A 27,247-nucleotide genomic window follows, 5' to 3' on the forward strand; every position below is an offset into this window, starting at 1 on the left:
AGCTACTTATGCTGCAATGAAGCAGAAATGTTTGCACAACATCATGCTTTGCACCCATTCACAGTGAAAGGATTACAGTCAATAATCACTGGCATATGCAAACTGTAACCTTTGTGCTTACTTTAAAGAAAATTAAAATCAACACAGTATACAAAAGTTTTTTTTTTTTTTTTTTTAACAGTGTATAAGCAGCCTATTGCAGTTTTTTCCAAATTCAGATTATACAACCAATTTAACGTCAAAATACCCTTATGTGACATAGCTAGCCACACACACACACACACACACAGGCACACATGTAAATCTCTCAACTCCAGTACAATTCTGGATTGTGAAAGGCACAGTGTTTTCACTTAAACTTAATACCAGTTTACAAACTGACTGTTCAAAACATCCCAGTAAAATACCATGAATATTACGTCCACTAACTTATCTAAATGAAGAGTTAGACAGTATTGCCCTTTCAAGGCACAAATCTCACTGTCCAAACTTTGTGTATCCAAGTAATGTACAATAGCAATTGAAAAGTACAATTCATTAGAGCAACTTATTAATGGTATGCACAAAGGCAATTTATTTGCCAGGCATAATCACATTAAAATGAATGCCAAATACAAAAAAAACAAAGCATGCAGGTACTCATCTGCTTCAGCGGAGAAAATTAATATCAACCTAAATGAATGTCAGTTAAATAGATTTAAAATGTGATGTAAACTGAAGGAAAATGTACTCAAGCCACATATTGAGTGGCCATTGTGAAAATGTAACATTTCTCTACAATAAGTGAGACATTAAAAGACAACATACGAATTGTTAATGACATAATTTAATCCAACCTCAGGTATACATTGAATAGAATCAGTATCATTTGCCATATTCACACTGGAATAAGTTGTAAAAGTAACAAAAGCTTTAACACTGCCTAAAAAGTGATCTGTGAAAGCAAAGCCAAACCCGCTTGTACTCCGAAACCTCCCCACAGTATTGCAGACACGCAGCGATGACATATCTAAAGTGCCCTCAGATCCAAAGTAAAAAATTAAATCTTTTCAGAGACTAGTAGTAAAATCCCTGATGTTTGTAAATGTAAGTATAACTAAAATAATATTGCTTGATGTGTAGCTTTTGGCATTTTTCCCTATTTTTATGCACTTATCTGGGGGCGCAGATTGCCTTAAACATTAGCCAAGAGATAAACATATTTAAAAACTTAGATGGGGGCCATGGTTTTGCTTCAGGGTTGAACTGCCATTTAATAAATGTCAGAACCTCCATCTTTAAAAAAGGTAAGGTAGAGTGCATGACCTTTTTCCTTAAAACTCTAAATCTGAAAGTTGCATCTACTCCTGCTGTTCATTATGTAATCTACTGTGTTTGGAGAGGCGTGCAATCATCTTAATGAAATAAGCGCACACTGGGAATTAATCTACAGTTCATTTTATAACTGCAACCACGACAGGAGTAATCCTTAAAGCCGGTTAAGACCAGCCTATATCCTAAGACCACAATAAATAGGCATTAAAAGACAAAGGAAAATGTTTAGAAGTGCGGTGCTCCTTTGTGAAGCCTACTGATAAATGCACATGGCTAAAAGAGCAAGAAAAAAAAACCTGCATAGTTAAACAAAAATGGCCATGTAGTGTCTCTATAACATTATAACATTTGCGTATCAATTATGATCACAGTCCGTCATGTTCTCATAGAACAGTTAAAGCCTATGTATTGCTTTCAAAGATAAACGACAACTATTTAAAAGACAAGGTTCTTATCTAGGAGCTAGAATATCTCTGGCACACTTACAATGACAGAAAATATCAAACATTTTCTTTCAGTTATTACAGTGAGAAATAACCTTTAGATACACAGAAAGGGAGCAGCAGGCTCTCTGGTGTGGTGGTGTGTGCTGACTGCTGAGAGATTGAACATCAAAGGGTTTTTCAGAGATTCACCCTGTCATGCACAAAGCACACACACACACACACACGTAGCTGTGTTACACACACAGCCCACAGTGAAACTTGCACAAGAAGATGGAACTGGGGACCGCCTCGCAAATACACACCCCATCCCGAGAGGGGCGATGATGGCAATCAGTGTATAATCACACAGAGGTCTGCTTGTAGTTTTTGGTGTCCAGAACCTTCTTTCCACACATTGCACAGATACCTGTCCAAACACATATTCTCTTATTTAGAACCGGATGTATAAAACGAAGAATTTCCTTGTAATGTTTCCCTATTAAAATTGAGATCTCCAAATACAGAACTGCATCATGGTTCATGCTCTGCTCTTGTTCCTTTGATCAAGACATTTACCCTCATAATACAAGATGTATCCAGGAAATATCCTGTTTATACAAACTACATTACAATAGACTGTAAGCAATTATAACATTCTTGGTAAGGCCAACGACTAGGCTAAATAGATTATGTAACCTCGGCTAAACGTGTGGGAATGACTCAGTAGATTAAAGCACATAAGCTGTAAAGGTATTCTTCACTATACAGATCAGTCAATCTTGTAGTGTCACTGTGCCAAATGAAAACTATAATGGAATGCCAAGCCAAGAGGGAAGAATGGTGTGGATGTGCTGCTACTGACCTTTCTTATACGCGCAACCCTGACAATAGTTTGACCCCGACTGGTGGACAGAACTCTTGCAGATGCGGCAGGTGGCAAAGCGAGACTTTCCGTACGGGTCAAACCTGTCACAAGCAGAAACAGGTCGTCTCAGCGAGAAACTCAGAAACACAACATGGGAAAACACAGGCGGGGGAAAAAAGCAAATATACTAAACTTGACTGAAGAAAAATCAGCCAACCTTTTTTACCATGACATACCTTGCTTTCTTAAATGTGAGAGCCTTATTTTCATTCAGCTTGCGCCCACCACTCTCTGGAAAAGACAAAGCACTAGATCATAAATTTGGCTACGTTTATTCTGACACCTGCTTACGAACTCAGTCATATGAATTATTATCACACAGTAATATTAACATTGCTAAATCACCCTACATGATTAGAGACAACACTTCCTCCCATCTATCCACATGCAGAAAGCATCTTTGTATGTATAAGTCAAGGTTTGGCTTCTTTGGCAGACAGAATAAACAACACGTATACATGCTCACCCTGCTACTGGGCACGTTTGGGTATGCTCTGCCATGCCGACTTTCAACCTATACAAATTGCCCCATGTTGCTGGGGATTTGATTCCCTGCCATTAACTACCCCCCCCCCCCCATAACGTACTGAGATACCTCTATCAGTAACCCTCTCTCCCACACCTTGTCTGGAAGAAGTATAAAAAAATAAAATAGAAACAGTTGTGCACCTTATTCTTTGCACCAGCACTGCTTGCCACTTAGGGCAGCAGATATTTAGCCACTGTTAACAAGGTACAATCTAAAGACAGTGGATCTCTACTACCTGTGGTATTCCGTGCTCCGTCCTTCCAGGTGTCCGGAGTGATAACTCTTCCAAGCTTCTTCTCACCTGTTCAAGATTTCAAAAAATACAAGGAAAAAAATTATTTAAAAAACGTTTAATTAGCAATGACGTCATCTCCGTACACAAACGTAGACAACTTAATTTGGCGTTACAAAGTAACTGCCATGTTAGCCAAAGCTAGCAAAACAGTGACCAAGTCAGTAATGCAAAAAAATAACCTGTCCACAACAGCCATTCCCCATTCACAGATGGCGGCCTTGCTAACGCTGGCTAGTTAAACAAACAAATACCTCCAATATAGACGGTTAGGTAATGCAATCGAGCTAACGTCACAATTATTTTTTTTAAAATAATAATATGCGTGTTTCTGAACTGGCAGCTAATGACACAATTTAGAACGCTCAATACTTACACTTTTCGCAAACCATGATTTTTAACTTTGGGGAAAATACGCCAAACAACAGCTACTGTTCCAATCCACTGACAACAATCGTCGCACAAAACCTAACTTCCTGTACTCTTATTGAGGATTTCCGTTTCCGGTGGCAGTCGAGACTGATGGTAGGCGGGACCTTCACAATTATAGAGATACCCTGGCCAGTTTGGTCTTATTCTAAAGACGTCTACTCGAGAATACGTGCATTATTATATCATATATGTGATATAATCCGTGATGTGGAACAAACTCTGACCGTAGACCGTAACTGTGTTTCATATTTCATAATTGAATTTGAATGAATGCCCTCTCCACCAATGACACTTTTCGACTACCCCCACCATGTTTGTGAGCATTATTGGGGGCTGTGCTAACCCTACATTACTTGCATGTTGACCTTGCTGGCCACGCAAACTACGCGGAAGCGTTAAAATGAATGGCCACAAATTGCATAGGACAGTCGTCTGTATTTATCTTAGACGTAGAGAGTAGGTATTATATTAGTTGCCGAACACAGCTACATATGGAACACGCCGTTATGAAGGAAAGGCAAAAGTGGCGAATGTTGGTCGTTTTCTGAACGTGGTCTGTATCTGTCAGAGAGAAATTAGTAGCAGCGTATAGGTTCATTTTGGAGCAAGCTAACTCAAGTTACAGTTAGTCCTGTTTCTGTCTACCAGCCTAGAGATCAGGCTAAGTGACCAGTTGGCTATCTAATATTTGTTAACACGGGTAAGTCAACGTCTTCTTCAGAGGTTGAAATACACATGGAAACCTAGAATATCGGTCTAACGTTAAAAGTGGTTGGGAACAAGTTATTGTTATAAAACGCAATTGGTTAGCTAATATATCTTGTAACTAAATCAGATAAATTGCTAGTATTTCCACAGTCCCACAAAACCGGCTATCCCAAGCAAGCTCGTAATATGACAATTCCTCATCCTTTGGTTTTGTATTTAGTAGCTGGTGGTATACGTTACGAAGTATAAAGTGAACAACCTGCTGTACAATAACGTTAGCTGGTTGTTGCTACAAGCTACGTTCACTTGTTATCCAATTTGGCTAGCTGTTTAGTTCGCTTTTTGTCACGCAGATTTGAATTATGTAATGTGAGATAATAATAATGCTGCGATAAATCTAACATCTAACATTTAGCCGGTTGCATTATCTTTATACAGCCACATGGCGTACACTGGTTGGGAAGTAAGGACAACGCTACATTAATAGCTAGTATCATTGCTAAAACGATGTTGCAAGTTCGCTAATGCTACAAATGTGCATGAGAAATACAAACCTTTACCAGTTTCCAACATTTGATCTGAACAAGTATACAACTCTCAACAATATTTAACTTGCCTTACCAGCAAGAAAACTGGACCACTCATCGTCACCATGAGGGACCTCGAGTTTAACATTAAGGGCATGGTGTCCGCCCATGCTATCATAGCTTCCTCCATCTTCATTGCGACGCTAATGCCGCATTTCTTCGCGGAGAAGTACTCTGTGATCGGAACTCATTTGGTCTGGTTGTATTCCGTGTCTGGATCAGTGGTCGTCGTTAACATCACCATCTTCTGGCTGCTGGGCATCAGTCCGCCCCCCAAGAAGCACACGTTGAGTTACAAGGTGGGATTGCAATGCACGACAACAGATAAGTCACAGTCGGCGTCACCTTAGCGATATCAGCCGATACCATCCCGTTGCATCATGAACGCTGGTTACTTTTTTTGCAGGCTTACCGTGATCAAATGTATGAAAACCTCAACCTCAATTTAATCATTCCCACAATCAAAAATGTTGCATAAAATTAAAGCACGACGGGCTACCTCCTTCATAGCTGTAGTTTATGATTGATGTAATATTACCTCTGCACCATGTTGCTTAGGAACTGCACAGAGGTTTTTGTTTTTTGCCATCAGTTAAATTTCTGGGTATCCATTATCGCATTGGACACTAGTCATTTGCAATAACATTGTGATTTGAATGAGATTCAACCTCATGACTGAATCCTACTGTGGAGAATTCCGGTTTTCTGTGACGATCTCTTATTGAATGATCGTCACAATACTTTGTCCCAACCAAAATTATTGGCAGCCAGTCTGTCCTCTCCAAATCTCATTTGACCATGGAAAACTTATTAAATGTACTCTCAATAATAAAGCTGTGATGAGTTAATACAGTCGAAATGTGGCTGCCTTCACACAAGTATTGTGAAATGCACTGCAGAAGACTTTATTGGTGTGGTTGTATTGGTCTGAATACACTTTGTCCTCCGTCGTACTGTAGGTGTCCAAGGTCGTCCGATCCTGTCTGCACTTTATTGCCTCGTGCTTGTTTTTCCATGTTGTGCTGGTTCTTTATGGTGCAACCGTACTGGAGTAAGTATCGTCATAGTTTGTGAGTGTATTTACACAATTATTTACCTTTTTAAAATGTATCTTCAAACTAAAAAAATCTGATGACAGAAGTTTTCTTTCAGTTAAAATACACAGTCTGAGAGCAGCGGGCTCTCCAGTGTAGCGGTGTGTGCTGACTGCTGAAAAAAATTTGATAACAAAAGTCCCCTGGTTGTTTGAATGACCCTTCCTACTTGCATATATATATATATATATATATATATATATATATATATATTGATTATTATCCATCCAACTTCCCTTGTTCACCTCCCAGAGAGGTTCCAGCCTGCGTCCTATTGGCGATCACACGGTTAGAGAGCATCTGGCCTGAGAGAGAACTGGGCCACCATTTTAGGTTAAGCTGTTGGCCAAACGGAGGTTGAGCGGATGGAATGACACAGCGTTTGGTCTGTCCCAGGTCAGCGCTGGAGACCTTCTCCCTGGCTGTCCTGCTGTCCTCCTTCACCACGCTCAGGTGTCTGTGTGTGCTGGGCCCGAACGTGCAGGCCTGGATCCGGGTCTTCAGCCGCGAAGGGTGGGTCCACACCTCCTGCCTCCAGCCGTTTGTCTCTTACGCCGCACAATCAAACTGCTTCCCACATTTTAGCCATTTTGTCCTACCGTTCTTTCAGGTTCAGCGTCAGACATTTTCTTTCAGACAGTGCATCCATTTCGCACCTTAGTTCTGCTCAGCTCTCACTCAGAAGCGATTGGCGTGTGTGGTGTTCAGGTAAACTCTCCTTGCGCTCCTTTTGAAATGATGAAACGCAAATTTAATAAGTTATAATATGCATAAGACATGCAAGGATAATTGTAGTCTGTATATACACACATATACAGTATGCGCAGCACAGTGGTGCAGTGGTTGGCACTGTTGCCTCGCAGAAAGGTGGTTCGGCCGGATCCTCTCTGTGTGTATCCTGGTTATATAAAGGTTAAATAAATACATGTGTAGGTGTTCCATGCTATTTAAGCTTACTACTGCAGTTCTCTAAGCACATTACCATTTACCGGAATACAATTACAACGCAGGCATTATTACCATTTGTAGAATTACAATTGTCCCTGAAAATAGTGACCTCTTGTAATTTTAAAAAACTGTCACTAGAGGGTGCGTAAGCACTAGAGGTTGGATTGCTCAGAGCTTCAAGTGGTTCTTTTCAGAACAGCTACTCAACTATATGGGCAGCTGTCTGGCTATTGGCACTGAATCGTTTGAAATAATATACAGTGTAGATATTTCAGACATTTTTCCTTGAGTTACTCCGATCGAAATTAAGGTGGAAAGGAATGTATTCGTTTTTGATAGTACACGTGATCGCTTTGAGAAAGCATTGCACAAGAAGGAGGATTCTCATAAGTGAACGAACATGCGAGAAAGCACCCGGTCAGGGTTTCCTGTTCGTGGGAAAGGGGAAACGGCTGCTGGGAAGCCATGCAAAGCCAGAAATGGAGAACTGCTCCGGGAAACTCTTGGCTAAGGAAAAGCGTCTTTCACTCATTTGACCAGCTCTTCTTCGTTTTTAATGGGTGTCCTGGAGTGTTTTCATATGATGTTTTTTTAAGCATCAAGTGCTGAAAAAAGTATTTTGCTTCCGTTGACTTTCAGCTCTTGTCAGACACGATCGTGTCATGATAGAATTATTTGACGGGTTTGAGCGATGAAAATGTAAATTTCCATTACAGAGATACTGTCTTTGTTGCCATGACAACATCAGTAGGAAGTTCCGCTTGTTGCAAAGGATGCCTGTTCTGCAGAACCCAGTGTTACAAGCTAATCCAGTGTTAGACAGAGAAAACCCTGCCCTACATTAAAGGGGTCCCAGCAATATCCCCCCCCCCACCCTAGAGTGTTGTTTTGAATCCGTAATCTGCTCAAGTAAAACTGACTTTGTTGCACTCTGTTCAATCCCGAAAGCACTCTCACATCTTTACTAAGACAGATATGACTCATGACACAGCGGACTGTTGGACACACGCGTACACACACACACACACACGAGTTTTGAATCTGCTGCTCACTCCGTGCAAGTGAAGAGCTGGGTATAGACTCTGAAGACTCGCTGTCTGAATGAGTAGCTGTGTCTGCCCAGCCCGAGGACACTAAAGCCACACTTACATTTTTTTCTGTTCATTGAAGCAGTGTTTTGGCACCATTATTTGTAATTCCAGCCTGTTCTATTAAGACATTGAAGTGGTAACTGGTGAAGCATTTTGGAGGAGTGAATTATAATTCAGTAGTTTGGTGAAGTGGAAAGTTTGACCCGTGAACGTATACACACACACACACACACACACACAGTGTAAAGGGTGACGGCCACAGCTGTGTATCAGTGTGAATATAGCAGCCAATAAACTATGAGGAGCTGCAAAGGCATTGTCACAGTCTGGGGCTTGGGTTAAATTCCCCATCAGGTGGGATTACTGGTCAACTACAGTCCTTACTCAACTGATCTGTACTGCTGTCTGTATACTGTCTAATGCATAAACTCACTTTCTCAACCTCTCATACTAGCACACGCACACACACACAACTGCACGCACACCCTCTCTGTCTAATGCACAAATAGCCATGCAGCCTGTCTCACTCACACAGAAAGAGACACAATAACTGAACAGTTTAGCCAGACTTACCCATTCTTACTACCTGTGTATGTGGCTAAGGCTTTTATTCCAGAGACCCTTGGATTCCTCCGCTTATTTGCACAGCTGTTATGTCTTTCTATGGAAGCGGGGAAGGGAGTGTACCCCGCTCAAGGTCACACATGCAGTGTGGGTTCCATAGTTACAGCGATGCCTTCGCTATGTGCAGCGTGCGTGCGCGCCACACTAATGGCATTTGTGTGGTTTCAGGGCCATGTCAATCTGGGATACCTCTCTCCAGATAACCACAGCCTGCACGGTGATCGGAACCTGGGTGGGAGCTTTCCCCATCCCTCTGGACTGGGACCGACCCTGGCAGGTCAGCTCCGAAACTCTGACACTCTCATTCTTGCCCTCCCCCTACCCCCCCTCCCTTACTTCTGCCTTTCTGTCTCTGTGTGCTGTTCAGTTCTGCAAGAAAAGAAGTTCTAGCAAGTTATAAAAACTGCCATTTATAATTGTGAATAAACGCTACACTATGCTTCTGTCCACAAGCACTGCATCTAGAAACAGTAAGTTGCTGTACCGGCTGCTCTGGAGTTACTTGAAGTGTCGTTTACTTTAGACCACGGACCCCAGGCCGGCAGAAACTGCTTTAAAAACCCAAAGTAGCCTTCATCACTCACTAAAACAATATAAGACATGCACTTAAAGTATGTTTCAAAAACAAAAAGTGAACTATTATTTTATTTAAACCCATTTTCTAGATTTATAGGGGTTTGACGTTGCAAGGTGGGGTAGATAACCTGACTGCCGATTCCGCTCGTCGGCTCTTCTCCTCGTGCTGGTGTTGGAGGATCGAGGGCTCCGCTCTCTGAAGGGAAGCCGGGCTGCAGAAGAAAGGGCCGCGTAGCGTAGGAGTGCTGGCGCTCTCTCTCGTCCCGAGCGCGTCGCGCTAGCTTCCGAGCGCTAATCCTGCACAGCGGAAACATCTGCGCGACGCAGTCACACGGGGGTCTGCTTTAGATCAGAGGAGAACCCCAGAACCCTCTCGCTGTGTGGGAAGAACAGAGGAGCTTCTCCCTCTCTCTCTCTCTCTCTCCTCAGAGTTTTGTTTTTGTAGTCTCTGTGCCATTCCCCATTAATTTCCACGAAACCCCATCTCTGTGCACCACGAATATAAATAATGGCTTGTCTACATTTGTCCCTGCATGCAGTTACATCCATCACAAGTTCTTTAGATGATCTTCAATAGTTAGAATTTATGCACTGCAGAACCAGCTTAAAACCATCCAATAAGGCTGCATGTATTCTATCGTTTTAAATAAATTACAGAATGGGGACGTACGGCGAGGTTAGATATCGGTTCCAAAGTTTAAATCTACGATTTTTAAACCACGTGCACTTTCCATTCACTGTAAATAAATCAAACCGCGCGCTAGGCTGTACCACATGGACGGCGGTGACGCTGATGAATCACACAAGCGATAAAAGCGTCTTAATGAAAGCGGCGTTTGGCCACCCTAGCCAAGGTGCGGCCGAGCGATTACCGCCCGGGCTGGAAACATTCCCCCTCATTACCGAGAGCCTCGTTTCGGTTCAGTCTGGAGGCTACATCTCCATTTCAGCCGACTGCTAACGAAGACATAATAGACCCGTTATTAATATTTAATGAGAACGTTCGGCCCGTGCTTAAAAATAATCCACTTTTTGCGTTCATGATTTTCAGCGGGTGATTTCATTAAAGGCTGTTGTCTCTGGGTTTAGGTGCACTGGCTCTACACGCTCCAGGCTTTAAATCTATATTTCACACTTAGGAACGAACGGGGTCAGGCGCGCACTGCAAAATCTGCATTACAAACCTTCTTGGATTCCCACTTGACGCCTTTCTTTATGAGCCAATTTAGGTTTCCAAATGACACTATAGTGGTGAAAGCACCGTGGTACTCACGACACAGGGGTGCAGTGTAGAACTGGTCCAAATCCAGCTGCCAGCGCCGCGATTGGCGACTGGCCGAGGTGCAGTGTCAGCGTGCTACCAATGTGGCCGCTGATTGGCTGGTTTGCAACCGTGGTTGGTCCCGGACCGTTGTCTGTGGTTGAGCAGTGGTGTGAATTTGATTTCTTTTTACTTACTGATGCTGTGGTCCAGAACCATCTTTCTAGGGCTCTGCTCTGTTCCATTGTGATGTCATAGTGGCTGGGTGGGGTCAACCTGCCTCCTCTCCTCCCAGGCGTACAGGGTGCAAGAGGGTAATGTGCTGACTCATAAACACACACACACACACACAGTGTAATTCATATCTATGGAAGAATGGAAACATCGATAAGAGCTGCTGCTTTTACCTCATCGCACGCGACATGCAGATGTCTGTTTGCTCCATTATAAATGACGCGAGTGAACGGGCAAATTGAAGGAGAGCTGGCGCGGTGCGAGGAGGGAAGCGATGTGCCCTTTCCTGATGATTCACTGAGGCTGGACTCGAGGCAGGTGGAGTCTCTGGTAGCGATGATGTCACCCCGGCACAGACGCGCTGTGTCTGTGGCCATGGAGAACAGAGAGCACACAGTGTTCCCTGCAGAAAGTTGCCATGTGCGTGCCGACGTCGGACAGAGACAATTTGTCTTGGCTGATACGAGAGAGACTCTGTGTGACGCTCTGCTTGGAGACAGAGGGGGACAGGAGAAAAGGATGGACAAAGGGAGAAAGAGCGGGACGGAGATGGAGGGAAGGAGGCAGGAACAGGGAGGGAGGGAGGAAGGGAGGAAGGGAGAGCGAGAGATGGCAGGCAGGGTAGTGAAAAGCAGAGGTGATTGTACAGTCCAGACCTGGGCCATAGATCAAACACACACTGAGCCTCAGACAGTACAGGGGTGTGTGTGTGTGTGTGTCTGGATAAAGCTCATCTCTGTCACACAGCTGCTAGCTGCTCCTGCCTCTAACCGAAGCTCACGCTCATGCACACGCCACACATACACACACAGACAGACACACACGCTCGCACACACACACACTGACACGCTCTCGCATGCACACACGCACACACCTCCCTGATCCACTGTGCCTCCCTCGCCTGTCCCTTCAGGTCAAGAGCGGCTCAGCAGCCACACTCAGCTGTAAGCCCCAGTGAAAGTGATTTTCTGTGCTAGTCGGGTACCTGAGGGGACAGCTGAGACGCTGGGGAAGCTGTCCCGTGCTCCTTTCTGACATTAGGCCCCTCGCGTTAGGCTAGAGTCCCCCAGACTGTGACGGTGAGCGCACCTTAACACTGTGAGGTCTGGACGACAGCGTTATGTCAAGTGCCACGTGTGCACGGCACTCCATTATTAACCACCCGTAAACAGGAAGTCCGTGTCACTCAACGGGCTTAAGGGTAAAACGTCTTAATTATGAATTATTAAAAAACTCAACAAGACTGCCTCCTCCTCAAGAATCCTAACTACAGCTCAGTAATGAGGGAGCACTTAAATCCCTCTTCTCTTCAGTATGTCAGGAAATGGTGAGAGAAATCCAGTGCAGGCGCAGACAGATTCTTAAAACGATATACACCTTTTATTTGGATCATATGCTTCCTAGGAAAAAAAAGATAAGAAAAGGTCACTGATATTTTTGCTGTGAGACCAATCCACTCCCAACAACAGCATGTACTGTGCGACAAGGTCCACTTAGAAAAGAAAAGGAAAAACGCACTTTCACTCCACAGTGCATCATGGTAAAATGAAGCGGGCTGTGATCCAGAGGGTACTGGGTCTTCCCCGCTCAGAAGAGTGCGAGGATGAGGTCCGGTCCCAGCCCTCCGGAGGCCAGGTCAGGCCCACTGGCCAAGCTGACGGTGTTGTCACAGAACCACACAGCGGTCAGCCCAGCCCGACGGGCAAGGCCTCAAACACGTAAAGAGAGAAAATCCCAGACTCATACTGAAAAAGACGCAGTGATTAAGCAATCTTGTCCTTTTTTTTTTTTTTTCTTTTTTTTTTTAAAGAAGGTGATTGACACATCCGATGATGTTGCTGGCTGGGGACATGGGGCAGTGGAGCCTGATTGGAGCAGTGGGAGTGGGCGGGGTGTTTGTTGTAAAGTTACCTCTCCTTCCCTTTGGGTAGTTTGTGCTTGTGTGTCCGTACGTTACTGGGGGAAGCTGACTGCATTTCCTCTGTTCCGTGCCCCTCTTCAAAGGTGTGGCCCATTTCCTGCTCCTTGGGGGCCACTTTTGGGTTCCTGACGGGCCTCATCATTGCCCCTGGCTGGATCTACTGGCACCGTAAGCAGCTGACCTACAAGTGCAAGTAGATGGGTGCGAAGCAAGCGCAGAGAGGTGCACTGAACCCCAAACGCAACGGGACGTTCCACTGTGGTGTTGGAAACCGAAGAGGACTTTGAAACTCAAAGCCAAAATTCCATTATGCAAATACTGGCAAAAAGAACATATATTTTTGGCCTACATTTAAGAGAAGCATAACTGCAATTTTTTGTTACATATTTATACGGCTTTGTAAATCTGGAAGGTATTGGGAATCTTTTAACAGAGCTGTTCAAAGGGCTGTGTGTTTGTGTGTGTTTTTTTTTTTTTTTTAAACGGTGTAGGTAAGAATAATGGGACATTAATAAAAATAGTGATTATAAATGTTGTTTCTGAGGGAAATAAAAGTCTTCGGTACGGTGGTGAGCTTGTGCTACTTTGGTTATTTGGTTTCTTTTCCGGTAAAGCTGAAGTTCCCAGCGGGTCACCGGGCCGGTGTGAGTCTGAGAAAGTGCCCGGGCGCTTGTGGGCGGAGTCCCAGACGTGCAATGCCGTCAATCTGCAGCTTTGCTTTGGCCCCTCCTCCTCCCTCCTGGCTCCTCCCCTCTGAGTGTCGGCTGTCTGTCCAGGTTTTGTTGTTGTGTTGTCTTTGTCCCTCCCTCCCTCCCTCCCTCCTCCTCCTCTCTCGCTCTGTCGCTCTCTCTCTCCGTCCCTCTCACGTGATGAGGCAGCAGTTGATGCAGCGCGACCCCAGCCGTCTCTTCAGCGCGCTCTTCTTCGGCGTGAGGATGGCGATGATGGCTTCGTCGAAGACCGTCTTGAGCCCCTTCTGCGTCAGAGCCGAGCACTCCACATAGCAACAGGCGCCTATCTGTGGGGGGGGGGGGTGGAGGGGACGTCAATACGCATCCATCAATAAGCATCCATCAACATGCACCGTCATACGACAAGGCGTGTCAGTGCAGAGGCCTGGGCGGGAGGTGCAGGCATGACTTCCTGAGCACAGCTGCCCCTCCCGGCCGTCGCCGATGGAAACCGTTAACTAGCGAATGGTTTGCTCTGTAATATGCTCTGTTGTCATAATTCACCAAGGGTGCACCACACCCACATCAACCAAGCTTTTCAGACATCTTAGGACAGTGGTGAGGATTCCGTTAAAGTCACGGTCAGATCCACACACACGCATGATTATTTTTAAGGAAGAAGAGATGTAGATATTGTATTGGCAAACTATGCCTCAGGAAACTAAATTCATGTTAGACATATGGGGTCTTTCATGACTGCAAATTATTTCTTAGAAGAATAACTCAAGACTGCTTTCAGCTTTGGTGTGCAGTGGTCTGGTGTGGGGCGCACTAATACTGCAGTTACATTACTGTCGTTCTGCCCTCATCTCTATTCAAAAGTAAACAGTAAATTTGAACACCCAGACAGCCCTTCAGATCCTACCTCCTTGGCCAGTTTCTGACCCTGCTCTGTCGTGATGGGTTTCTCCTTCATGTCGTTGAGTTTGGCGATGGTTTTTGGGTCATCTCGAAGGTCGATCTGAAACAGAGGCACAGTCAGTGGGTCTGTGGAACAGGGCTTAGTCCTTCCCAGAGTATAAAATGGGGGCCCCTTCTAGTTGCGCCCCCCCCCCAGTCCACCATTCTGCAGGTGGGGGTGTCAGTCAACATGACTAGTGCCTGACTAGCCCCTCGCCCCCCCCCCCGATGAAGAGAGATAGAGAAATCATGCGTGTGCTCATTTTGTTATTTTATTGCTCAACCCCCACACCCCAGGCTCTCCATTTCATTGGGTCAAAGTTCAGCTTCACTGCCCCCCCCCCCCCTTCAGGCACTCTTCCAACCCCAACACAACCGCCCCCCCCAATGCCCCCCGATCACATAACACTCGCCCAGTGATGGTTTGTTTTTAGAGCGACGGGTTCCAGGAATGAAAATCTACACTGGACCTGGTATCAACCCCCCCCAACATTTACAGTGAAATAAGCTGATGGGTCTTGCCCCTCTCTGCCTGCCTTCCATCCTGGAAAAAAACAACCTCTGGATCCGATTAACATTCCGCTTCCTGATTTTTCAGCTGGATCTGGGCTGAGGGCTGCAGCAGAGCATGTGGCATACCAGCGCCCCAGAACCCCCGCACCCCAACCTCAATAAACAGGGCCTCCCCCAGTTCTGTCAAAAACTCACACATATACATACACACACCCCATACGTACGCTCTCCCATATACACACAGCCACACACAGACTGTTTCTCCTGCACGCGTGTGCCCACATACGCATCCATACACCCACATGAGAAAATACTCTCCTTCTCCTACACTTACACACACCTGTGAACACACCTTTTCTCCACCTTTTTTAGAGGGTGACTGGGGTCAGGACCAGGATGTTCAAATCTAACCTGGTGTGGATCTGTGTGTGCTCAGCCAATCAGAGAAGACCTTGCAGTTTTGATCTTCCAATCAGATCTAGAATGAGAGTCCCCTCGTGCACGCACATGCAGATACACACCTCTTGATGTCATCTCTAATTCTACTTTCCGTGCCAATCGATCACCACTTCATTAGTATTCACCTCATGATCACCACTGATTAATCCATGGACCAATAAAACATCAGCAAATGTCCTCTGACACGCTGAATTACAAATCACACACACCCACACTCCAGCACTGCCCCAACCACACCTCCAAACACTCAGGCCCTGCCCTCCCAACTCCCCATCCAGACTTAAGTGCTTGCCATCCTAGGAACTGTAATTGACACCCACATATAAAGTTTAGATACACAGTTTAAAATAGATGACAAGTTACTCTTGTGATTTCCACAACAGAATTTGGATAATTATTGGAATACCGGGGTGTGCTTTTATCTGTCTCTCTTGGGCCAGAGATATAACGACATTTTCATAATTTCATGTGTTGTTGATTTCTTGTTTGTTGATTTTGATTGTTGCTGTTTCTTTCTGTTCAAGTTATTCCGGTCTTAGTATGAAAAATATACATTATTTTCATTGTTCAAAATATCTTTTTAAAGTGATAGCAACTCATTACATCAGTAAAACATCTACCTCTCTGTTCTTTCAAATACATTCATGAAGAACAATCAGATTCGATGCTTTTTTTAATGCTTAAAAAGTTTGTTCCTGCTGAAAAGCAGGAGACTTGACTGGACCACATGCAGTCAGGACAGGAGAGCCACTTCCTTGAACGGTTCCAGATGACACTCAACTGAAGTTGATTATTAGGGCACCCATCTGGCCCAGCTACGGTCTGGTTCCTTGCTTGAATATGGCTGCCACATGCACCCCTTACGGAACCCTGAGCCCGCCTCTACCCCAGAGATACTCAGACTGGGACTGGGAGCAGTTTGGGTGGGCTGGTACGGTCCCAGTTCGGTTCATTGAGCTCACCTGGGTTCCGATGAGCAGGAAGGGGACGCTGGGGGCGTACTCCTCTAGCTCGGGGACCCACTCCTCCCGCACATTCAGGAAGCTGGCCGGGTTCACCACGGAGAAGCAGATGAGGAAGACATCGGTCATGGGATAGGATAAAGGCCTCAAGCGATCATAGTCTTCCTGCAGGGTTGGGAATGGAGATGGAGAGAGAGAGAGAGAGAGAGAGAGACAGAGAAGAGGTCCAGATCAGCCAACCTCCAACTGTGCATCATTTAAGGGCAGCAATGTAGAGCACCGGTTACGGAGGTTGCGGGTTCAACTCCCACATGAGGAACCACTGTACCGTTGTAAGAGGCACAGCACTTTAACTTGCGTGGCTCGAGTACATACCCAGCTGTGTAAAGGGACACTGTGAAATGATCCATGTTGTGCGAGTCACACTGGATATCCAAGCAAGTGGTGCAATAACATTTAACCCCGACTGCGATGTGAAGCTGTGAGTCTCAGGTGCACACCAGAACGCTGCCCTGCTGCGCTCCCCATAAATGGCTCTTTGTGGAGTACCAGGAATCAGCGCAACAGCAGTCTGGAGAAGATTAAAAAAGCCTGCAGCTGCGGGCCAAAGACTTTGGACAGGGGCCCCATTTACCCCTCTCCACAGCCGGCCTCCTCCACTCTCACTTCTTCAGTTCTGTTTAATCAGCTTGGAAAAAATTTGGGTAAATGTTATTTTAGAGTTATGACTATTGTTTCCTTCCTGAATATCGCACAAAGGTATAAGGTAAATTAAAGGTAATTTTAAAGGTATAAGAAAAACTATTATTAATTTCAGACTACAGTGCATAGGCCATGGTTACCTGTTTTGCAGTGAGAGAGAAACAGAGAAACAGTGCAGTGGAGGAACATAAATGAATCTTGAATCACCTTCCCATGATGCTCTTGCTACTCAGCTTGCTATGATTGAGAGCTGTAAGAGTTCAAATAATTTAGTCTGGATTCTCTCTGAACATTGACTACTATACTGGTGCTGCATTCTTATCGTTGAGTGTCCGTGAGCTTTTAGTAAGTGCTTTTGCATTTGTAAATGGGCATCTATATGTGCAGGCGCCTCCGTGTGCATTCTGCATGCGTGCATGCATGCGTATGTGTGTGCGTTTTAATGAGTAGGCTGCTGACAGAGCTAGCTGAATCCAGCACAGATTGAGGAGCTGAAGAAAGTGCAGCAGCATCGATCGGTCGCATTGATTTTTAATTAGCACGAGGCAGTCTAGCATGGCCCTCACACACCCCCTCCAAATTCTGCCCCTGCCCCACTGGTACTCATACTCAGCAACCCCTCCCAACAAACTTGAAGAATTTCATAGAGAACGCAAAATCAAATACCCCACTCCCCATCCCCACCCTCCAGTGTTACAGGCGGTGTCTGCCACTTGTGGAATAATGACCGTTTTTATGGAAAGAGCTAGTGTGGAAAAAGTGTTATGCAAACACACACAGGTGACATTCATCAGAGAGACTAAAGCTGCATGTGCTTGGCTGTCTCTAACAGAGTTAATAACTGGGACAGAGGCCGACCAGAGAGAGACATTTTAGGTGGTGCCAAATTATTTCACCACATTTCCAGATTATCCATAACTGAACCCAGCACTCAATACTAATCCTTGTCTTTGCTCTGGAATTCAATTTTTTTTCAGTCATCAGAAACATGAATATTCCTATAAAGACTGGGCGAGGAATGAACCTATTCTTTACATTCTGTATTATTGGTAGCTCCTGCAATTCTATGCACATCATGAGACTGAAATTGGTACTATCCGTGTACAGTACAGAGCATATAGCTCACGGTTGCCTCTGATATCATCTTCACAGCCCATAATGCACACAGTCAACCAACTGAACCTAGTTCACACCCTGAGTCTGGGCCTTCGCTGATCTTAGTGCATCACCTGTCATGGCCCACCCCCTCTCTTCCCTGTCTTTAAATAGAGCCACCTTGTTGTCTGCCTGTTTGGGGAGCAGTCCAAAGTTCACTCTACAACTATGAAATATCATGTGACCTTAGCATTTACCAGAGTGAGAGACTGAGTGAGAGAGAGAGAGTGTGCGTGTGCGTGTGTGTGTGTGTTCAGCTCCAAGACCACATTAAGGAGGAACAATGCAGAGTGTGTCAGCTCGGTTGTAGCGCTACGCGTCCCCCTGGCAGACAGCAGTTGTAAATGATGATTTAGTGGCACCATCGGTTGCTCTGCAGGACCAGCAGAGAGATTATGGCAGGCAGAGTGACGGCTGCTTGACTCTTTAATGCTGATGGGTGCCGCTGTCAGGAGCCGCTGGCCCCGCTCACAGGTAAGCACAATAACAAAACTGCGGCTAGGCCAGCCAGGGTGCGTCCATGCTTCTGTGTGTGTGTGTGTGTGGTGTGTAATGGCTTTGTATAGTGTGAATTCTACACAGCCTTACAGAATTGTATTTTGTGTGTGTGTGTGTTTGTATTTTTGAGTGTGTGTGTGTGGGGGGGGGGTTGTGTGTTCTGCTTCTGGCTCAGACTCCTGTGACTTCAGCTGTGACACCAGTGGGCACCAGTTGAACATGGAAGAGCAGCTCTGATCTGCAGCCTCTCTGCTCCACACAATACCATCTACACCCTTAAGACCGAGAAGCACGAAAGGAGCCTTACCGCTATTGTGTGAGAGAAAGGGGAAGAAAAAATGAGCTTGGGAGAGACCACTGACTGCATTTACTTTACTTACTTTATATTTCATGCCAATAAAAAATGCTGAATTGGATTGAAATGACAGAGGTCATTTTTTCATAAAATGTGAGCAGCAGAGACTAGCAAGTGAAAGAGACAGAGAGTGTGTGTGTGTAAGAGAGAGGGAGAGAGAGAGAAAGGGGGGAAGGAGGAGGAGGATGTCCTCCTTCTTTGGCTTTGTTGAGCTCTGCTGCCATGTCAGAGGACAGGGAGGTCCTGTTTGAACTATCTGAGCGGCCTGCTGCTTCCCAAAGACTTCATTAATAATCGATGTTCTTGAGGAGAAGCTGACGGAGCATTGAAGTGTGGCAGACGGGACATAAACCTCCGAAACGCCGTCCCCTGTCGGCGAGCCTGCTTTCCTGGCTGTGCTTCTGGGACACAAAGACAAGCGCGTGACACCACGTCAATCAAAGTCAAGAGCCTGGAGCAGGTAACCCCAAACTGCAGTCTGGAGACCCTGGGGAGTTTCAGGGGGTCCTCATCCAAATGGAAAAAACATTTTCACTTTTTACAATATTTACTTCCCACGGGTCGGTAATAACATCCCTTGGATGGAAGATATAAATCTTGTCTGGTTTAAACATCCTTGGTAACACTTCAATCGCCGTAATTATGAAATATTTATGTGGTTATAAAAAGTGACATCTTGTATGGGTTCATGACATAATGACATCATGACTTAGACATGTTTCCATTTTCTAGAGTATTACATAGCCATTGCACCGCAGCCTGTAGTGGATGTTGATTAAAAGCGTCAATCATTGCCCAATTTATCCTTCACACACACTGCCAATTTATCAGCACAAACTCACACACTATCCCCATCAGCAGGACAATTTAGGGGCCTTTAAATTAAATTATGGAGATGCTGCCCCAAAGTAGTTGGAATAAAAGAGTGAAACAGCGTTACGGTGTTACAACTTATTTGCAACAGAATGTTTTTACACCCTCTCACGCACTGAGAATTGTAGTTCACAAGATACAGCAGCTGTGATTCACACGGTTTAAATACAGAACTGTCTACAACACAATACATAAAAGTGAATGGGTTCAAGTTCTATTGGCATCTCTGGACTGGACCCTGACATGATTCACTTAATCATTCGTTACAAAATTATTTCATCATAATGAATTAAAAGAACAGACAGAGCTATTCCAGGGTCCCGCTCTGGACGTCAATGTAGATATGTGAAGCGGGCGCTACCAGAAATAAAATATAATCGTGGCTAATGTGAGGCTGATATTTCATTTAAAAAAAAAAAAAAACATTTCATGATAAGAAAAAGATGATATCAGGTGAAACCCTCAACAGGACGCCTTATGCCCACAGAGTATCACCACAGTACATGTGCAAACATGGCAAATGATGTCCTGATCCAGTTTGTTATTTCTTGTCAGTATATGTACAGTTTCTTCATCTGTACATGTCTATTGGACTAAATGAACAGTTGAGAAACAGTAGATACCCCACTCTGCTGAACTGAGAGGGTAGGGGGTGGAGTGATGGCTAAAGCTATGACTGGTGCGGGAACGGTTACCCATAAGCCCTGACGTTATGTGATTTACTTTTGACTCATCACTTGTGGTAGGCCTCATTTTGATAAGCCCCGCGCAGCACACACCACGGTCAGCACGGGCTGTAATCCTGAATCTGCACGCATGAAAAATGTGCACAGATCTAAAAGAGATCAGATAACGGAAGCTATGGTGTGGGTGGGTGATAAGGAAACCACCCCACTGCTAAACAAACGCGCACACACACACACACACACTGCATGACAAACTCAATCTAAAAAAAAAAAACTCATTCATCTCTCTCCCCCTGCCTTCAGCCTCTCTCTGCCCCTATTTGTGTCTCTCTCACACACCCTTTTTAATTTCCAGTACCTCTCATTGAACCAAACCAATATAAATTTAAGTTCCGTCCTGTTAGCTGTTTGTCTGTCCCATTAACTGCCACCCCTTCTCTATCTGTGCCATGTTGTGCGGACATCCACATACTTTTCCTCCCCATAACACGTTGATAGTTTATGCAGCACGGTTCGTGAGGGGGGGGAAGGTATTCTCAAACAAGATGGTCATCCCTTCCCTGCCGTATAATTCATGGCTTATAATAATAATTTGAGTGCCATCTTCGACCCTTTCGTCTTCCCGACAGCGGGTGGGGACTGTAATTGTACAGTGTCGCCTGCCAAGTGCCGAGATTTAATGGCGATTTACCCACGATGCAACTGCCGCCAGTGAAACGCCCCCCAGCGCAGTCCGTGATTAATGTGATCCCCTCTCTCCGAGTCGCAGGGAGGTTCTGGACTTCCTTTGCTCAGCATACTTTAACCTGCCAGCTCTGAAAGGAAACCTGCTTGTTCTGCCATAACGCGACCGTTTAAGGCTGCAGCCATCATCTCAGCCAGAGGACTTGATCTCTGATTGGTATTCAGAGGTACCCTTCGCTCCCCTCTTCTTGTTCTCGTTCACAGTTCAAAACGATTTATTAGTATGCAAATGTGCCCCGGTGGAGACATCTGAAAGCTTGTTTCTGTTGTAGTGGAACGCAATGGGGCACGGGTGGGCGAACGTAGCCTGCGTTGCGTGGTGTAGCTAGCAGGGGCTGTCATGTTGTAACAGTCAACAATATTGGGTACAGATCGTTGCAGCAATCAAGTACACAAGGACTCAGGCACCCAAATGGCAAGTGGACACGTGGATTACCAGGAATGGAAATGTTTATTTGTGTGTGTTTACACGTACACACTGTTTCACACACACACGCATGTGAATGTCTGGTGTGTACTCTGAATATACATGTGTGTGTGAATGTGTGCACACCTTCATCTTTTTCACTAATTTTTATCTCTTATACTTACTTTCTAGAAAGTTCCAAATTGTGTTCTTTGGCTTGTGTAATCGCTGCAACATCTTGTGTTAATTAGTGAGAACACAGGCTAGCATCCATGTCAAAATTCCCATTCAAAATGCATGCAGGAAGCGGTCAGACAGAGAGAGGTCATTCCCCGACGGGAATGACTATGTTTTTTAATTTTATTTTGTTTTTATTCTATTTTATGTACTTTGTACTTTCTTTGTTCCTTTTGCTTTTATTTATGTAAAGCACACTGGGTTGCCTCTGTGTATGAAGTGTGCTATAGAAATAAATTGATTGATTGATTGATTGACTGCACTGACAACAAGTGTTTTAGAGTCATCCATCCCAGACCCGAATATGCATGATCAAGAGCATATGAGCGCATGTATGTACTCGTATGCGTGTATGTTCATCTGTGCATACAGATGAGTGTCAGTGTGAATGTGCTGCGTGTGTGTGTGCGTGTGTGTGCGAACACTCTGTGTGTGTTTGAGCGCACCCTGGAATACCCCCACCCCCACGTGCATGGGGGGGGGGGGGGCAATCAGCAAGCTGGTCACGCCTGGATGGCTCTCTCTCTCTTTTTAAAACCTTGTAAGTGGGGCTTCTGTAGCCATCAAACACCAATTACCCACAATGCTCCAGCAGTCTGAGCATGTGCGAACACAACCCCCCCCCCGTATGTACAGTGCGCATGATAAGTGTGTGCGGAGTGCAGGGCGTGGGGGAGAGGAGACGGGACGGACGCTGGCGGCGAGCTGCACTGTGCGAGTGAGGGAACAGGGAACTCAGACATGCAAAGCGCTGTGACCCGCCGTGCAGGAGCACCTCCCCTTCCACCTGACTGCGCGCGCGAGACGCCAGGAGCCTCGCCGAGCCCAGCCGGAGGAAATGGATTGGAACAAACGAGAGTTCGGAGTCTAATGGACTCAGACTGTGTCAGACGAAGGCGGATAGCAGCGGCGGCGGCGGCAGTCACATGCGTCCGCTGACCCCGCCCACTGTGCCATGGGTGTCGCCCACTCCCACACCCACACCAGTGGAGCTTCCGCCTCACCTCCGGAGCTGAAACTTTATATAATTCGGCCCAGCTACTGCATTGCCCCCCCTCCCACCCCCTCCAAGTGTATGTGCATGTCCTGTTTCGACATGCTGTGATTTCCATACCCCCCACCCAAGCCCCCCCCCCGTGCACGGGCCGTCCTTGTGATCTGATGTCATTGAGGGATCCGTTTTCATTTAGCAGAGCACAAAGGACAATAAATGTCACCTCTCTGCCCCCCCCCGCCCCCCACACACAAATGTCACACGGCGCTGAGGCATTTTTACAATAGGGAAAAACAGAGACTTCACACGGGTGCATTAATGCAGTGTCATTCTGTTCTTTATACTATTGTAGAATACCCACTGTGTGCGTGTGTGTGAGTGAGCGAGTGCGTGAGTGAGTGAGTGAGTGCGTGAGAATGAACTATGCATGTGTGCTTGACACGAGTATGTAAATATTGTGTGAATATTGCATTGCACAGTGTCCATGTATATTTATGACACCTACATGATTAACTACGCACACATACATAAGTGTGTGTGTGTGTGTACGAGCATATGTAGGAGTGTAGCCTAGGGCCCTCCTACTGCTAGTGACAGGCTGCAGAGGCTCTAAATGGCTACAGGACACAGACAGACAGACAGACGAAGAGAGCGATTGGCTGGTGTGAATAAGAGCGTGAGAATTATGGTCGCCCCCGTCTGCTGTTTACTGAAAACAGAGCGCTGAAGGACGTGCTGTTGAGAGGAATCTCCCAGCTTTCCAACACCTCCCAGCCCCGTCTAGCAGCCTAACAGCCAGTTCCTGTGCGTTCGCAGCCGAGCGCTAAATAGGTCATATTACCACCCAACGTCTCTCTCCTGTCAGTTTCCATCTCTTATGTAAGAGAGGAACGAGGGAAGGGGAGATCTGTGGTTGCAATAAGTGTGTGAGAGAGAGAGAGAAAACATGCTCCTGTTGCCAAAAACAAATAATTTATGACTGAATCTCTTCCTGCATATATAAACTGATTCCAACATAGAGGCGGAACAAAAAAAGCAGACTCCATGTTCCAATGCGGCTAGCTACTCGTGATGAATTGCAAAACGATCACGGACTTCACCAGTTTCACTCTGTGTGTTTTACTCGCCTTCAGCTCCGCTTGGCTGCGAGAGTTCATCTGATCAGCAATAGGTCGGCTCTGAGACGTTGTGTCATCCACCACCCTATCTGCTCACTGCACAACACAGCCTTTCAGTGCGGCTTTTGGGTGACGTGTCGCACATTTAGAACTGAGAAGAGCTGATCCGAGGAGTCACCAGCCGGCCAGGAAAAAGTAACCGACATAACTGCCTACGGTATTGGCCCTCCTGTTAAAACAGTGGCACACCGTGTCTATACCAGCACACGGGATGGTATCTTATGACATATATTGGAATATATGAGTAAATTATATGAGTCTTATGGAAGAAAGCACCCATTTACTGCCACCTCTTCTGCAGAGAACATGGCTGTTAGACTTGGGAATCACTCCCACAACCTTCTGGTGCTTGGGAGGCTACCGGGAGCAGTCAGTGCTAAAGGAGCAGCAGGTGGACCAGTTGGTGCCATTCCCAAATTTCTCCACGTACTATAATGTCTCCATGTAATATAATTTCTCCGTGCAATATAAAGGAGGAATGAACCAATGACCTCATGGCGTGCAGACAGCTGCTGTGTGGCCTGTGCTTTCCCTGCGTTCCCAAGTTCCACTGTGCGACACAAACGGGGAGTCAAACAAAAACCTTCTGGCTTGGAACCTTCCAAACATGGAACTGCCCAGCCCCTTAGCACACATGCCCCATTCTGCCAAGCCTGATCCGTCCGTCTGGAGAGAGGATGGGTGTCAGGCTATCGAGGGAGATTCCCAACGACTTCCAATATAGCCTGTGTAAACCACGCCCACTCTGCCTAGGGCATACAGTAACAGTATACAATGCTCATGGTTAGAGCCACTGCTCACAGAACAGCTGGTATAGCCAATTATATCAGTGGCTACACACACACTTCTTGCACATCCATCTCACGCATTGTTTTATGTGACTGATTTTTCATTCAAAAGAATTGCATTTCATTGAATGTGATACTATCCTGATAGTGGTAAGCACACAGTGTATCACATCGAGTGGGTGTTTTTCTTACATCCAATAAAATGCATTGATCTTGTAGTCACTTGCAGTTTCGTTCTTTAACAAAATTTCTTTTTTCAAGTGACTCATTGCAGTGTGATTACAGAAAGGGCACCACTCACCGAAAAACACAGTCATTGAGGCATTTGGTCTTTCAGAACTGTCTAAACTCCCCGGTAAACTAATGAGGATTAAGAAGCTGCAGCCTGGCGAAATTCGGGTGGCTAGTCTGGTTGACGCGCTAGACGTTAGCCAGGATGTTAATTTTGCAACATGTGAGACAGTGCTGTCACAAGCAGCAGGGGGGTGGGTGACGGAGGCATTCGAGGACGAGGGAGCCTCAGTTTCGGTTTAAGGGTGGAGAGCTCATCTGATATGCCCCCTCCACCCCTCCTTCACACATACCCCGAATCATGTGATTCACGCTCCAGTAGCGGTCGAGCACTTCCTGCTCTAACAGTCTAAAACCCAGACGCTCGTCTGTGTGTGAAAGCAGCCCATGAGACAGACCTTGTGTAATTCACCAAGCTGGACAAGGACAGCTACACTGGCACGTAGTAAAATAGGAGCTGACAAGTCTAGGGTCCTTATGATTGAGTGTGAGCCTGTATGTGCATGCATGTGTGTCTGTGTGCCTGTGTGTGTGTGTGTGTGTGTGCGCGCGTATGCATGTAAATGAGTTGGCCCCCATGCTTGAAGCTACAGGCTTGTGAGGACATTCAATCGCAACCATCTGCCTTCCTACCCTGGAAACTCAAAATAGACCTCTACTCCAACGTGCTCCTTCAGGAATTCAACACAGCAGCCCAGCTAAGGGGAAGGATGGAGCTTAAAGACAGACAGAGTAAGAAAGAAAGACAGAAAGAGACAGGGATAAAAAAAAAAGAGCACGAAGGAGAGACAGGGCAAGGAAGTAAAATATTATGCATTTTTATGTTTTGGCATATGCTTCATTTATAAATATAGCATATTTGAATTTGGATTTGAATGAGAGTGAAAGAAGAGTGAAAAAAAAGAGTCCAGGAGGGAAAGAGTGTGTACAGGGGCAAAACCCAAAATGTGGCATGGTGATTAGACCTGTAAGCCATGTGGCTGAAGGCAGGACATCGTTTAAGCAAGCTGCTTTACTCCCACTGAGAGGACAACCCCACTGTACAAACGGATTACACAGCATGTGAATGGAGGCGTAAAGGCAATGAATGAGAGACTGAAGGCTGAATGGCAGGGCCAAGCAGGGAAAACCAATGCCTGACATTTCACCGGCAGGTTAATTACATGCTGCCCCCCCCCCAGCCCGCAGTGCTCCCAGCCAATCGCAAAACTGCTTCAGAGCCCTCAGCCAATCGCAAAACTGCTTTCTTGAGCACCTGCCTTTCTCCACTTCTTGTCTGCTGCAGTGCAGTTTTAATGCCCTGCATTCCTGTTCAGAACCAACACCCAGCCCCAACAAAGCCCTACACATTCCACATCTGTCCATCGCAGTGGACACGTGCAAATTTAAAAGGCTCACTGTGTTACTCCAACCATTTAAAAAAAGGGCCTGAAGTATTAACATCCCTTGGCACACAACCAAACACTCATAATAAAGTGGCCAACATCATAAGAACAGACTGTTTGTACTTTCGCATTTAATGACAGTACTTTAATATAAACACGCATTTAGGCAGATAGAAAAATGGCTTGTAATCCGTAATCTAATTACCTTGTCGTAAAACAATTTTTCAGGAGAAACAACCCATGCTGGCACACAAAAGCAATACATGCAAACAACCACAGGTGCACACAGCCCCATCATCATCTGAGAGAAAGATCGCTCACCCCCTTCCTCCCACACATTTAAGAGGCAGAGACGGCACAGCCCTACGCCACTGCAGACTGGCACAGCAAAAGCCACCTCCACCATTCAGACAGGATTCCCCAGGGTGG

General features: G+C 45.7%; 3 protein-coding genes across 5 annotated transcripts in view; 1 reads left to right on the forward strand and 2 right to left on the reverse strand.

Annotated features, from left to right (window-relative positions):
• Positions 1-808: 808 nt before the first annotated feature.
• On the reverse strand, positions 809-5,385 carry cript (cysteine-rich PDZ-binding protein). Of its 2 annotated transcripts, none has more exons than XM_064318047.1 (5): positions 5,247-5,385; positions 3,429-3,494; positions 2,841-2,895; positions 2,602-2,705; positions 809-2,166 (listed from the first exon to the last, which is right to left on the reverse strand). In XM_064318047.1, exons 1-5 carry the CDS (start codon positions 5,320-5,322, stop codon positions 2,102-2,104), a joined length of 366 nt encoding a protein of 121 aa, XP_064174117.1. In that variant the 5' UTR covers positions 5,323-5,385; the 3' UTR covers positions 809-2,101. The 2 variants fall into 2 exon arrangements, with proteins under 2 accessions (XP_064174117.1, XP_064174118.1); XM_064318048.1 differs by lacking the exon at positions 5,247-5,385 and adding an exon at positions 3,862-4,027.
• Positions 5,278-13,530, forward strand: pigf (phosphatidylinositol glycan anchor biosynthesis, class F). Its single transcript, XM_064318044.1, has 5 exons — positions 5,278-5,511; positions 6,172-6,263; positions 6,703-6,819; positions 9,138-9,246; positions 13,045-13,530. The coding sequence occupies exons 1-5, from the start codon at positions 5,278-5,280 to the stop codon at positions 13,156-13,158; spliced, it is 666 nt and encodes a 221-aa protein (XP_064174114.1). The 3' UTR covers positions 13,159-13,530.
• rhoq (ras homolog family member Q) overlaps positions 12,399-27,247 on the reverse strand; it is a 30,000-nt gene continuing 15,151 nt past the window's right edge. For both annotated transcript variants that reach the window (XM_064318046.1, XM_064318045.1), the window contains 3 exons: positions 16,527-16,691; positions 14,558-14,653; positions 12,399-13,979 (listed from right to left, as the gene is read on the reverse strand). In XM_064318046.1, coding sequence (XP_064174116.1) covers positions 13,824-13,979; positions 14,558-14,653; positions 16,527-16,691 — 417 coding nt within the window. In that variant the 3' untranslated portion in view covers positions 12,399-13,823. The remainder of the gene's footprint in view (positions 13,980-14,557; positions 14,654-16,526; positions 16,692-27,247) is intronic.

Source organism: Anguilla rostrata, chromosome 18, assembly GCF_018555375.3.
Source record: "Anguilla rostrata isolate EN2019 chromosome 18, ASM1855537v3, whole genome shotgun sequence".
NCBI classification, from domain to species: Eukaryota; Metazoa; Chordata; class Actinopteri; order Anguilliformes; family Anguillidae; genus Anguilla; species Anguilla rostrata.

What these genes read in the sequence shown, in the direction of transcription:
- pigf (XM_064318044.1), top strand. Translation starts at nt 5,278, where the DNA reads ATGAGGGACCTCGAGTTTAACATTAAGGGCATGGTGTCCGCCCATGCT. An exon ending in TATGGTGCAACCGTACTGGA is followed by an intron (nt 6,264 to 6,702) that starts GTAAGTATCGTC and finishes GGTCTGTCCCAG; the next exon opens with GTCAGCGCTGGAGACCTTCT. An exon ending in CGGGTCTTCAGCCGCGAAGG is followed by an intron (nt 6,820 to 9,137) that starts GTGGGTCCACAC and finishes GTGTGGTTTCAG; the next exon opens with GGCCATGTCAATCTGGGATA.
- cript (XM_064318047.1), bottom strand. Translation starts at nt 5,322, where the DNA reads ATGGGCGGACACCATGCCCTTAATGTTAAACTCGAGGTCCCTCATGGT. An exon ending in CGGAGCACGGAATACCACAG is followed by an intron (nt 2,896 to 3,428) that starts GTAGTAGAGATC and finishes TGTCTTTTCCAG; the next exon opens with AGAGTGGTGGGCGCAAGCTG. An exon ending in CTCACATTTAAGAAAGCAAG is followed by an intron (nt 2,706 to 2,840) that starts GTATGTCATGGT and finishes TGCTTGTGACAG; the next exon opens with GTTTGACCCGTACGGAAAGT.